Source organism: Magnolia sinica, chromosome 5 (assembly GCF_029962835.1).
Source record: "Magnolia sinica isolate HGM2019 chromosome 5, MsV1, whole genome shotgun sequence".
Taxonomy (NCBI): Eukaryota; Viridiplantae; Streptophyta; class Magnoliopsida; order Magnoliales; family Magnoliaceae; genus Magnolia; species Magnolia sinica.
This window is the reverse complement of record NC_080577.1, coordinates 570856-584718: the sequence shown is the minus strand read 5'-3', so window position 1 is coordinate 584718 and position 13863 is coordinate 570856. Positions and strand designations below refer to the sequence as shown.

The following is a 13863-nucleotide window of genomic DNA, read 5'->3' as shown; positions in this document are numbered from 1 at the left end:
GGGTCCTAGCATTAAAATGACATGGCAAAAAGGATGGGCAGCATGGATTATACACATACATCAATGTAGGCCGCACGAGTTGGGCCTTACTCACGCCCAAAAAAGGTTTCCGTCCACATCACTTTCTCAGCATTAAATATGATGTAATTTTTTATTCACTCAAAAATGGTACAATTACTGAACCAAGGACAATGACATTTTGGTCCAAAAGATTTTCCAAAGCTTGTCAGAAGGCTACCTTCGGAATATTTAAAAGGTTAAATCTCTTTATGGAATTTGAAAGGTTGAACTAAGGACAAGGGCATTTTGGTCCATCCATCTTTCTAAACCAAGTTTGGGTAAGCAGATCCAAAACTCTAAGTGGGCCGGAAACAGTGAGGATTGAACATCCACGGTCGAGACATCTATAGGCCCACAAGTTTTAGATCAAGCTAATGTTTTGTGATACATTAGTGGCGCCACAAAAGTATTAAACCAGACTAATGTTTCATCCTGGTAGAAATGAACTTATGAATAGTATTGATGGCATATAAACATGGCCTTAGGGAGGTTTCAACCATAGGCATCTCCCTGTCCACTTCTTCCCACAGCCACTTGAGTCTTGGATTGGCCTTATTTTTGAGCCCATATACAAAACTGATAAATGTGATTGAATTTTTCACAAACATGCCCCATTAGCTTTTTCCCACCCACAGGAAGTTTCCCTTAGGCAATGATGAGATTGGGTAAACAGGAATGACCGGTGTCTCACTCCTATAGAATGTTGATGTCACCAACTTTTGTGGGCCCTATTATGGTGTATGTGTTATATTCACTGTCCATGTATATTTTTCAAGATTTTCTGGAGCATGAGTTAAAAAATGAGCAGTAGATCTAAGGCTCAAAGTAGACCACGCGCACAGTTGAAACTTTCTTAGGCTTTACTGTGGTATTACTTGCCATCTAACCTATTCAAAGTTCACAAAAATCTAAATGAAGGGAAAACACATATCAGCTTATCCGAAATTTCTATGGCTACAAAACTTCTATGACTCTTATGAAATTTTCAATGGTAAGCATTCAATCTTCACTGATTTTGTGGTATGGTTCATTAAAACTTTGGATATGCTTGGCCCATGCCTTATAATAATCTTTCAAAATGGATAAATAGTAAGGATATAACACATACATCATAGTAGGACCACATAACTTGGTGACATCAACACCATTGAGATTGATGATGGCACACAATTGAATCTGCTTATCGGGATTTGACTGGCCGGTGGGCTAATGACCCAGTCAAGGGGAGTGGATTAGGTGTGCCCTGGCCTCACCCAAAAGGGTACATCCTTGCTGCAGGGGCCACCTTGATGTATGTATCATATATCCACATTGTCCATCTATTTTGCTATATCATTTTATGTCATGAGCCAAAAAATGAGGTGAATCCAAATTTCCAGGGACCACATTATAAAAAAAAAGTACCAATTGAATATCCTGCCATTAAAAACTTCCTAGGGCCACCATAATGTTTATTCCCCATCCAAACTGTTGAAAAGGTTATAAAAACCTGGATTAAGAAAGAAAAACAAAAGAACGAAAAACAAAAACAAAACAAGTATCAGGTTGATTCAAAACTTCTGTCACCAACAATGTTTTCAATGGTCCAACATCACTGTTTCTTTTGGTATGGGCCACTTCATATTTGAATCTGTTACATTTTTTACTTTCATGCTTAGAAATGATTTGGAAAAATGGATGTACAGCTTGGATACAGAATATATAGATTAAAGTGGCCCCATGATAAGGGTTGCAGCATCTTGGGTGAGGCTGGTTGCACGTACCTAGTTGAGTATGTATACAACCCAACAACTTTCAAATATATTTTGTGGTCTCATACCTGACACGAGCATCCAATTCAATCAAATTTCACCACATTGGCAATCAATATTTTTCTAGGTATGAGCTGGGGAAGTACCCAATTTATGATGTCTGAGGATGGATTAGGTGAGTCCCTAAATGTGGGGTCCACCTCAATGTATGAGTTGTATATGCACATAGTCCATTTATTTTGCTAGCTCATTTTTTGGCATGGTTTGAAATGAAAACACGAATCTCTAGCAGACCTCACTGGGTGAGATAGGGGTCATTAAACACTTCCCATTGAATACTTCGTAGGGTCTACCATATTGTTTATTTGCCATCAAAGTTGTTGATAAGGTCACACAAGCCTGTATGAAAGGGAGAACACAAACATCAGCTTGATCCAATACTTTCATAGCTCACAAAAAGTTTTGGATGGTCAATGACTATTCTTTCCTATAGTGTGGTCCACTTCAGATTTGAATCTGATTTATTTTTGGACCCATGCCTTAAAATAAGTTGGAAAAACAGACGGACGACAAGGATATACAACAGATACATCTAGGTAGGCCCCACGGTGAAGGACTTGCCTGCTGATATATTACCCAGGAATCGACTAATCTACACCCTTACCGTCCCTGACTCGGATCCGGTAGAGACCAACTTCAGTTCTAGTTTGGTGCTGGAAAAGTTCTAAGGGCCCACTATGATGCATGTGTTTTATCCATACCGACCATCCATACGGCGTGAGCCTAAAAAAGAGATAAATTTGGCCCACACCACAAGAAGCAGTGGTGCCACCACAACAAGGTAAAGTTTTGAATAGAGCTGATAATCGTGTTTTCTTAGATACGTGACCTAATCAATACGATTGGATGCCAAACAAACACAACCATGTACCTTAAGAATTTTAATGGTGTCCGTTAAATCACCACTATTTCTTGTGGTATGGCCCACCTAAGATTTACATCCACACTGTCCATCTGTTTTTTGAGATCATTTTAATAAATAAGCACAAAAAATGAAGCAAATCTGAAGCTTAAGTGGACCACACTACAGGTAACAGTGGGGATAATGACACCAACCGCTGAAACCTTCCTAGGCCCACCGTAATGTTTGTTTGCCATCTAACCTGTTGACCAGGTCACGGATACCTAGATGAAGGGAAAACACAAATGTAAGCTTGATCCAAAACTTTTGTGGCCCAATAAGCTTTTAATGACAGGCATTCAATCACTATTGTTTCTTGTGGTATGGTCCACTGAAGCTTTTGATCTGCTTATTTTTTGGCTTATGCCCTAAAATGAGCGGGCAAAATGGAAGGATAGCATGGATAGAAAACATATATCATGGTGGGCCCCACACTGGTGTTGGGGTCACTACTCAATCCGCTTCTGACGCGTTTCGGGCTGGAATCATTTTAGCTACACGTACATGTGTTGTGAGCCATACCCTTGGCTTGAATGGAGACCGTGGCTTTTATTTCTTCGTGAATGTGTGACCCATTTGATAATTGTAGAGACTAGAAGCATTCAGATGGGGGAGTTTGGATATTATCTGTTGTTGCTGACAAAATTCGGATGACTCTCCACTTGAATCACTGAACTCCGAGCCGTTTCAGCGTCCTGTACCTGCACAATCATGGTGAGCAAAGGAGACCCTGGTCTAGACAGAGACCCTCCGATACCTAATTTAGGTCAAAAGAATCTGGGTCTAAGTTCATTTCTTGAGGGAGAGTATGAGATATTGCGTACCTGTTTCTTCCTCGCAAGATGTTATATATACCCTCATGCTTAGAGTGGGCATGTCCAGATAACTCGGCGCGTCTTAAGGCATTTACCCTATCATGCGGATGCTTCGGCCACTCAGTCATGGTATAGTCGTGTTGAAGTGGGCAGTTGAGTAACCGTCACCAGTCATGTGATAGTGGGATACTTCATAGCCTTCTTCATTAGTGGATCCTACTCCGAGGCCTTATCCTACTTCACAACTGTCGAATTGGATGATCATCCTTCGCCTATATAACCCCCAAAGCTTGGTTTTACGCCCTGAATCGGCTCTAACTTATTTCAGGCCTCGGCTCTGATGTATCTCTGGTCTTCCCATAACATTATCAATTTTTTGATGTAGAGTTTAGAAACATTTAGTTGGAGAATAGGGATATTATCAATTTTCAAACTGGGCCAGGATTGATTCAGGCTCAGGCTTTTGGCCTACTGTGCTAGGGCCATGCCAGACTTGAGCCAGGCTCGGCCTCAGGTCTTAAAGAGTGACTAGCCTGCCCAGTCCATTGTAACCCCTGGTTTTGGCTGATGGAAGAGGCAGTCGGTAGCAGTGGAACAATGAAGAAAATCATGGCAATTCACTAGGTGGGGGTCACGTGAACATGCCTTAGCCCAAAGTGAGGCAGGTCATACATCAGGTGGTCCACGCATTGTGAGATAGATGGACAGTTGGATTGATGAGGGCTGGCTGTCTACATTCAACTTACAGTTGTGGCCCACCTAATGAGGGTGTGCATGTTCAAGGCATCTCTGGTCCCCAACCTGATGAGAGACCAGGCATTTCTCACTGTGACCCAAGTGAAGCTTTGGCTGCTCTCAGTCAACAAACCCGAGGTGCACACGTCCCTTGCTTGAATTAATACAGTTAGGAAAGGGAAAAGGAAGCAGTTTGGTATTAGAAAATGCACTTTGGATGACCAAAACAACTCAACCAACCCACTACAGACTATCTCTTCATGCATTCGTCCATTCTCACTCACATACAACCCTCCCTTATGAAGTAGGTCTATCCAATACACCTCCCTAAATAAATGCAATAAACAAGCCTATAATACATTCAGAATTCTATTAGGTCAGCAATATCACTTAAACCAATATCAGATAAAGATAAATATGTGTAATAGCTTAGAAAAAGGCCACCCACACAAAATGCTCGGAAAAACATTGCAAATCATACTCCTAATTGCATTTTCTTTCATCTGCTGCCACGATTACTTAGCTAGCTCTTTGCCTCTTTCCACCAACTCAAGATGGATCATTGACGTGGCTTTGGGCCAGCGTGTGAAGTTGCATTGCGTGAATTGGGTTGCTCACATGCAACCCATGATAGCGGAGGGGCTTGATCGGAAGCCATTACTTGAGATTGCAGCTCAGGTTGATTCGCTGGGCTTCAACTGCGTCCGCCTGACATGGGCAACCTTCATGTTCACTAATGCCAGTTACAAAAACCTTACGGTTCTCCAATCGCTCAACTCACTAGAACTCGGCCGGGCAGCAGCTGGGATTGCCAGCAACAACCCGTCCCTTCTGGGCATCACCATAGTTGAAGCCTATGATGCAGTCGTTGAAGCGCTTGGTGAAGTTGGCCTCATGGTGGTGCTAGATAACCATGTGAGCCGACCACAGTGGTGTTGTGGCAACAATGATGGGAATGGGTTCTTCGGTGACCCTTACTTTGATCCTGAAGAATGGTTAGAAGGCCTAGCCATTGTGGCTAAACGGTTTAAGGGCAAAGCTCAGGTGTGTTAATCAAGAGTGTATTTGGTTGCACCAAATGTAATAATATCTCATGGTTAAACAATCTAATTTGGTGCAAATTTTCATGAAATTCGGTGCAACCAAACACACCCAATCCTTCACTCTGGTAATCAAACACATGAATGAAAAAAAAAAAAAAACTCCCCAAATCTCAACCTGACACACTTATCACATAATATAGGTTGTGGGCATGAGCCTACAGAATGAACTACGTGGACCACGCCAGAGTGAGCTAGGATGGTACCAACAAGTCCGGCGTGGAGCAAGGACCATTCACAAGATAAATCCCAATGTGCTTGTGATTGTTTCGGGGTTGAATTACGGCACCGATTTGAGCTTCCTAGGGAGGAGGCCACTGGGAATGGACTTGGGAAAAAAGTTAGTTTATGAGGCACATTGGTATGCTTTTAGTGAAGGGAGGAAGCGTGAGTGGGAGAAGCAATCACCGAGTCGGATCTGTGCAGACTCAGTGGGGAAATTTGAAAACCGGGCCGGTTTTGTGACCCATGGCAACAATGCTACACCTTTGTTTATAAGCGAGTTTGGTGTAGACCAAAGAGGAGTGAACCGGGCTGACAACCGGTTCTTGAGTTGCTTTCTTGCGTTTGCTGCCGGTAGGGACATGGATTGGGCCATGTGGGCTTTGCAGGGGAGCTATTATCTGAGGAATGACCGTGCAGGGTTTGAGGAAACTTACGGTGTGTTGGACACCGATTGGAAGCAACCCAAAAATCCCAAGTTTCAGGAGAGGTTTGGGCTCGTCCATGAGATGATGCAAGGCATGTCCTTCTTTCCTTCCTAATTTATATACTCTTTTCCAATAATAAGAAAATCTTCCCAATAAATGAAACCACTGGTAGAAGCAACATTTGATAAATGTTCGCCTGCAACTTTTTATTCAAACTTTAACATATTTGCATGGAAACTCTAACATACAATGCTTTATTTCATGCCAGTGTGCCAGTTCTATGCAACATTTGAGCTGTGAAAATGGTGGGACATATCATCAAAGTCACTTGGAGAAAACATTCAAACAAAAAAGTTAAAATAACCCATTCATTAGGTGGGCTACACATGTACATTGAGTCAGACCATCAACTGTCCATTGATTTCGATGTTGGATGAATGGGTGATCGTGGTTATTTTCTCTAGTGATTTTGATGATGCATCTCACCATTTGTTGGCCCGACTGGGATGTTATAAACAAATGATACATTGGCAAAAGAGGTTTTCTCATCGCAGAAGGGTTTGTGTCATTGAAAAAAACCCAAATCCAGCAGCTGAGATGTTATAAACATATGACACATTGTCTGAAAGCAGAGCATTGTATGTTCAAGTTCCTTCACAATGTGGTGTTTGAACATTGCCCTTGGTATTTATCTCTTGTACATGAACAACAAACATAAAATAGTATTTCCTTCCAGTTGCACATGCCTTGCATTCTAGCATGTGTCGTTCAATCCACATGTTGCCATATTTTGGCATTTTCATCCCTTAAATGTCAGTTTTAGATGACTCAATTGGTTTCATAGTGCTTGATGTGTCCATCATGCTCCAATAATATCGTGGTTTTGGAAGGAGAACAAATAACCTACAACAGGTTATATGTAACAATCCAATTTTTCATGCCTTCAATTTTTGTTTCCACATTTGCCCCTGAAAATATTACATGTTTTAAAGAAAATGACCTGTAGAAATTGATTTTAGGCTAGCTTCCAACTGATTGTGGGTGTTTAGAAAATGAAACGAAGAACATGACGGTCCTTTCGTTGAAAACTGAATACTTTTCTTTTCATTTTTTAAAATTGCATGCACTTCAAGATCCATACAGTACATCATTATATGGTTCATCCTTACAAACCCCTTGAACAATGCACATATGTGGATCCTGACACTTGATCCATAGCTCACCTATGGGAAGTTCATGACTATCCGATGCATTGCATTTTCGGATTCAAGAAGAATTTGTAGTAAGAGTCACACCACAAATTAATTTATTAGAAACAGCCGACCGCTGCATAATTTAAAAAATAAATAAATTTGGTCCATCCAAAAGGTGAAAATAAAGATTTTCAAAAACAAACACTCTGTTGGTTTTGCTTTTAAATTTTCTGAAAAATAAGGAGGATTGAGACATGTCTTATGAGTTCTCTAGTTCAATTACTCATAAAGAAAAAGAAATTCTTCAATGCAGATCCAGGATCCAATGGTTCATCATACCTCATCCTTTATCATCCCTTAAGTGGACACTGCATCGAGGGGAGTAAAGATGGCAACATTCAAGCAACTGACTGCCAGAGGCGAAGCAAATGGATTTACAATGGCAACAAAACTCCAATCCAGTTGATGGGCACTGATCAGTGTCTGAGGGTTGCTGGAAACGGGCTTTCGCCAATCCTTTCAACCAACTGCTCAGATGATCAGAGTAGATGGAGGATGGTTTCAAGCTCCAAGCTTCAAATAGCAACCATGGATGCACAGGGGGGGTTTCAATGCCTGGAGAAGAGCTCTTCCAACTCATCTACAATTATTACCAGCCAGTGTCTTTGTTTGAATGAATCTACCTGTGATGAGAATCCAGAAACCCAATGGTTCAATTTTGTTTCGTCAAATTTAGTATAATTGTCTTTTGGAGCATATGGGAACAGGATTCAAACTGTTGAACATTACTAATTAAGGAGTATGACACATGTGAGGAGGGGATACAAAGAGAAGGAAGAAAGAGTGGGAGGGGATAGAGAACATAGAGGCGGATGGAAAGGTGGGGTTACACACAGGTGGGTGAGAGAGAGAGAGAGAGAGAGAGAGAGAGAGAGAGAGAGAGAGAGTGGGGAAGGGTGTGCAGCAATCTTGGTTGTTTCCCTTGTTGTGGCCCATTTGACTTCTGATCCACCTAATTTTAGAGCTGATGTTAGCTGATGCAATCATCTTTAAAAAAAATAAAAAAATCATCATGTTGGACCTTACAAACCCTTTTGTCCCATGGAGTCTCTAGTCAGAGACTGTGTGTGTAATTAAGGAAGAGAAGATGTTAGTGTGGGGTACACACATTGAAAGAAGTGAAAGATAGCCAGTGCAATCTATTTCATAACTTGTGTAATGAAATCTTTTTTTTTTTTTTTGGGGTTAGCTTGTTAGCACACACCCATGTCAATACGGACACTCCCTGTTAGCCACCCCCGCTAGGGATTGATACCAAGACCGCAAGTGTTGAATCGAGGTATCTCCACTCAGTTTGCCAGTTGAGCTATTGATCTGGGTGTTGTGTGATAAAATCTTGACTACTCTTTAGAAAGCTACATTTTATGACGATTTATGTCCAAAGCCATTAGCATTATATATATATATATATATATATATATATATATATATATATATATATATATATATATATATATATATATATATATAGTAGAAATAGAAATGAGCGTTGCTGTGATTAGTCCATGCACAAGAAAACTCCCAACTGCCTTGACCTTTCAAAAAAAAAGTTACAAAAGAAAACACAATGAAGAACCCTGCTCAACCAACAGAAGGCCGAGTATTTTATGGCCCACCTGGTAGGATTTTGGTGCAATGGCCACCCATGGTGATTGAACGTCTTAGATGATTGAACCATGGGCCTCACTTGTACAAAGTGAATACACCATCAGTTTCATTCTCCAGTTGGCTATTACACCATCATTATTAAGGTTTTCTTTGTTTGATCATTCCACTTGGAAAAATCAAGCAAGTCCTTAAAAAGGCAGTGCACCAACTCCAAACGTGCTTGGTGATATGACGATGAGTTTGGAGGGATCAACGTAGTAAAAAAAAAGGGCCCACCCAAACACGTCGAGGAGCAGAGGTAGACGTATCAATAGCCGCGGGAGTTTCTGATGTCTACAACCTGTTCGATGGTTTGCTCGAATGGAGCTGATGTAAGGAACGGAGGCAAAGATGGAACCAAGGCTCTGATATGATACCAATAAAACTATCAGATGGAGATCAATCGAGGACGGATGCTGTGGCGAAACTGATTACTTCGAGGAAAACAAGGATTTTCAAGGAGTTGTGATAATTTAGGTATCTTATCTCCCTTTGATCTCAGCCATCTAGTGATACGGTTTTTTTAAGGGGTTGGAGAATTGGTCTGTAAACCAAGGCCTAATAAGGTCCAATGGCCACGCGCGACAGCAATTAGCCATTAGCATGCAATTGTTTTCACTTGTTTGGGCTAAGAGAAGCTTACAGACGCACGGTCTTAACCTCCGCACCCCATTAACCGTCTTCCGCCCGCCCAAACCCACATTCAAATGCATTCAGACACTGTGTCAAGGAACCTGGCAAGAGCTTAAAGAAGATATTGCTCATACCATTTCCAGCTTCTGTTTCTCTTCCAAACACCTTCAACAACTCCATGCCCGTGCAATCTCTTTTAGCCTCCATCACAATCTTTACATCTGCAGTCTCTTAATCTCCAGCTACTGCACATTCGGCCACTTCGAAACCGCTCGCCGCATCTTTGATGACCAAATCTCGAAACCTTCAAAAACCCTTTTGTGGAATTCCTTGATGAGGGGTTATTTCAAAAATCAACGGCCCAAATCAGTCATCCAAATTTACCACGAGATGATGGAATCTCCAGCTGAATGCATGCCAGATAACCAGACCTTCAACCTTGTCATCACTGCCTGCACCAATCTGTCAGAATTTGAATTGGGTTCCCAAATCCATGCCCATGCTCGGAACACGGGACTCCAATTTGACATTCTTGTCGGGACTGCCCTCATCTCCATGTACTGTAAAGCTGGGGATCTTGAAAGAGGGCGCTTATTGTTTGATGGGATGCCTGTGAGAGATGTAGTTTCATGGAATGCCATGATTGCAGGGTATGCACAACAAGGGTCGCTTCCTGAGGTTCTACGCCTTTTCCGGAGCATGAGATTAGTGCAAGGAATTCGACCTACAGAGGCCACCATAGTTAGCTTGGCCTCAGTTTGCGGGGCTTTGGGTTCACTTCAAGACGGAGAGGCTATCCATGCCCATGCAGTTAAGATTGGATTTGGAGCTGATCAATTCGTCTGTAATTCTCTGATGGAAATGTATATAAAATGCAATCACTTGAATTCTGCATTCATACTCTTCAACGGGATGATATTAAAGGATGCTGTTTCATGGAGTACGATGATTGGTGGGTATGTTCGGAGTAGGCATTCTAGTGATGCCCTGAAACTCTTCGATAAGATGATTTTAACTACGAGGATTCTGCCCACCAGACCCATCTTGCTTAATGTGCTTCTTGCATGTTCTGATTTGGGTGATTGGCGACGGGGTGAAAGGATTTCTAAGGATTATATAAAATGTAGTGGTAACCAATTTGAATCAGATGCATGTTTAATTACTCTTCTTATATACATGTATGCAAAGTGTGGAAAGATGGAAACGTCATTACAGCTCTTGGAGGGAATTTCTGCAGAGAGGGAGGAGGTGATCGCATGGAATGCTGTCATCAAAGCTTGCTCGGAGCTCGGAAGAGTTGGTACGGCATCAATTTTCTTGCTTGAAATGCAAAGGAGAGGCATCAATCCAGACCCTGTCACCTTCTTAACATTACTTCCACTGTTTTCTTCAACTGCGTTGCTAAGAAAGGGAATGGAAGCTCACACTCATGTTATTAAAAGAGGTTTCGAACTAGAAAGATCGATAGCTCATTCCCTCATGGATATGTATGCGAAATGTGGAAGTATCGAAGATTCACGTGATATTTTTAATGCTATTCCAGATAAGGATGTGATCTCATGGAGTTTAATAATAAAGGGTTATGGATGGAATGGTAATGGGAATGAAGCTGTTGATCTTTTCCGGCTAATGAAGGAAACAGGAACGAGGCCAAATCATATCACCTTTGTTGCCATTTTAACTGCTTGTAGCCATGCAGGTTTTGTGGAGGAGGGAAGGAAGGCGTTCAAATCTATGAAAGAGGAGTATGAGCTAGAACCAGCTATGGAACATTATGCTTGTATGGTGGGTCTTCTCTGCCGAGCTGGACTTTTGTCAGAGGCATATTTGCTGATGGAAAATATGGGAATAAAGGCATGCAACAGTGCTATCCTGTGGGGGACCTTGTTGAATGCTTGTAGAGAAGAAGATAATTTGGTGTTTGGAGAAGAAGCGGCAAGGCATTTGTTCTTCTTGGAGCCAAAAAGTGCAGCCAATTACATAATGCTTGCTAAAATCTATGTCTCAGCAGGACGTGCAGACGACGCCAATGGTGTGTTAAGATTATTGAGAGAGAAGGGTTTGGCAAAGAACCCTGGTTACAGCTGGCTTGAGGGAGGCCAAAGTCTCTTTGACATCTTTGGTTAAATGTGAGGCAATGGCTGGCTGGACAACGTGTGATTTGGCATCTGATATGGGCTGCTTCAATGTTTATCATCCCTGACTGAAACAACAGTTCCCTAGTTTGAATAGAATTGTCATTATCCCAGCAGAAAGAGGAATTGTCAAATTTTGGTTTTGCTGCTAGAGAGGCCAGGTCACCATCTTAAGTGTACCTGAGCTGAATCTTGCTGCTAGGAAAACTCAAAACCAAAAAGAAACATGGATGATCAACTATTCCATCTAAATTTGAGCTTCTCAATGACTTTTTGGTGACGCAACTCAAATCTAGTCGAGTCAATTTGGCTGAGTTTTAGAACCATGATTTTGATGAGCTACAAGGTGCCAATGTCTGCCTATATACTAATGAGCAAGAAATGGTGGTTCTCTCCCTTCTAAATGAAATTTCCACTCTAACCTATTGTTGTTCAAAAAAGTACATCTGTTATGACTTATGAGTCTTGGACGTACGCATAAGCTTTATGAACCACTCCTAGTGGCTGTTTTCCATCAATCTGTGAAGAAAATGATTCACATCTAATCTAGCATTATGTCACAGAGCAAAACATATTGAAATTTGTAATCTTTCTAGGAAAGAGGAACCATAGGGTCCCACCAATCAGCAAATGTGCAGTTTTTTCACACTGGATTCTGTACATGCGAGGGTTGCTGATCAAGGCCATTGATCTGATAGCAGTGCCATGGATTTGGGATGGCCCCATATTAGAAAATCCCATTCATCAACTTTTGAGCCAGCTTCATTCGGTTGAAGCGAAGTTCCATAGCTTCCATTCATTGGAGTGGTTTTTTATATTTCCTTGGACCAAAACAGAGAGAGAGAGAGAGAGAGAGAGAGAGAGAGAGAGATACCTATATTTCCTTGGATCAAAATACCCCCTTTGTAGGTTATGACCTTGAAAACTTTGTAATGGAACCTGCTTTGAAATTCAAGAGCTTGTGATGCGTGGACGCCCGGGCATCGGTGTCCACGCACCTCGCCGGAGCACTCATGCTAATTCATTTTGAAGCCCGTCCTACTTTATTACGGCCGGGCCATTTGGTGAATCTGACACTTAACCTCAAGCCACAAGGCTAGATTCAGGTCTGTCAACGGTTCTGTCCATGCTCTGACTCAAAAATCCGGCAGCTTAAGTAGCACCATCACGTGGGGCACAATGTGGGAAGCAAATGGAAGCCATGGACAAGCCTTTTTTTTTTTTTTTTTTTCTAGCCGTCCTTTTATTTTGGACATAGTGGCCCACTTGATTAGTGGACCAGCTATGGTTTCGCAGAAACGTCTAGGCATGTGTCAGTGTCACCACTCGAATCTTCCACATTTGTAGATGACCAGAGCTACAAACACGCGTGGGAAGGTATTACATAAAAATGATCCGAAATATTATGCAACACCTGTTCTAACTTCCAAGCAGTGAATAAAGGACACTAGATATTTGGGGCCCAGCCCACAATGTTGTATATGTTAAATCCACTCCGCCCATCAGGTGATTAACCTTTTGTTCACTGCATTTTAAGAGATCAGCCAAATAACAAACTCAGATGGGCCACACCAATTAGAGAAATGTTGAGTTGCACTTAAAACCTCTAAGTTCACGTGTTGTGGCCTACCTCAGTTTTGAATCGGGATGGTGAACGAGTCTCTACTGCACACGATGTAAAAGTGGTGTGCCATAGCAACGGCCTGGTGTGTTCACGTGTTGTGATCCACCTGAGTTTTGTTCTTATCACGGTTTGCTAGAATACATCCTGATCTATTGTATGGGACTTTTAAGCCTTTGAGTCCTGGTCACATCTAATGATCCAAGCCGTTTATATGATAGGCTTCATTTCCTATGGTGGATAGAAGTTAAATAAATGTATTAATTTGGATTATTTCGACTCGTGATCATTTTGTTCTTTTAATGTCAACATGGACAGTGAGTCACCAAAAAAACCGTTTTCAAAATTATTATTATTGGATGCTTCACCATCCAAAATGAGTCAGTTGTATGACATAAAAAGGGTTTGGCTTACGGAAAAGAATCCAAGTACAACTAACAAATTCGCCCATCTATCGTAGGTCGGGGTGTATAATATTCCAACAAAGGTATTTTGATCATTT

The 13863-nt window shown here is 41.6% G+C and overlaps 2 protein-coding genes across 2 annotated transcripts; both read left to right on the top strand.

Moving 5' to 3' along the window:
- The first annotated feature begins 4775 nt into the window (after positions 1–4775).
- LOC131246221 (glycosyl hydrolase 5 family protein-like) lies at positions 4776–8107 on the top strand. The gene is made up of 3 exons (XM_058246128.1): positions 4776–5366; positions 5566–6167; positions 7508–8107. The coding sequence occupies exons 1-3, from the start codon at positions 4776–4778 to the stop codon at positions 8004–8006; spliced, it is 1692 nt and encodes a 563-aa protein (XP_058102111.1). The 3' UTR covers positions 8007–8107.
- Positions 8108–9575: 1468 nt separating this feature from the next.
- LOC131246212 (pentatricopeptide repeat-containing protein At3g16610-like) lies at positions 9576–11732 on the top strand. Its single transcript, XM_058246116.1, has one exon. It carries the CDS (start codon positions 9576–9578, stop codon positions 11730–11732), a length of 2157 nt encoding a protein of 718 aa, XP_058102099.1.
- The last annotated feature ends 2131 nt before the right edge of the window (positions 11733–13863 follow it).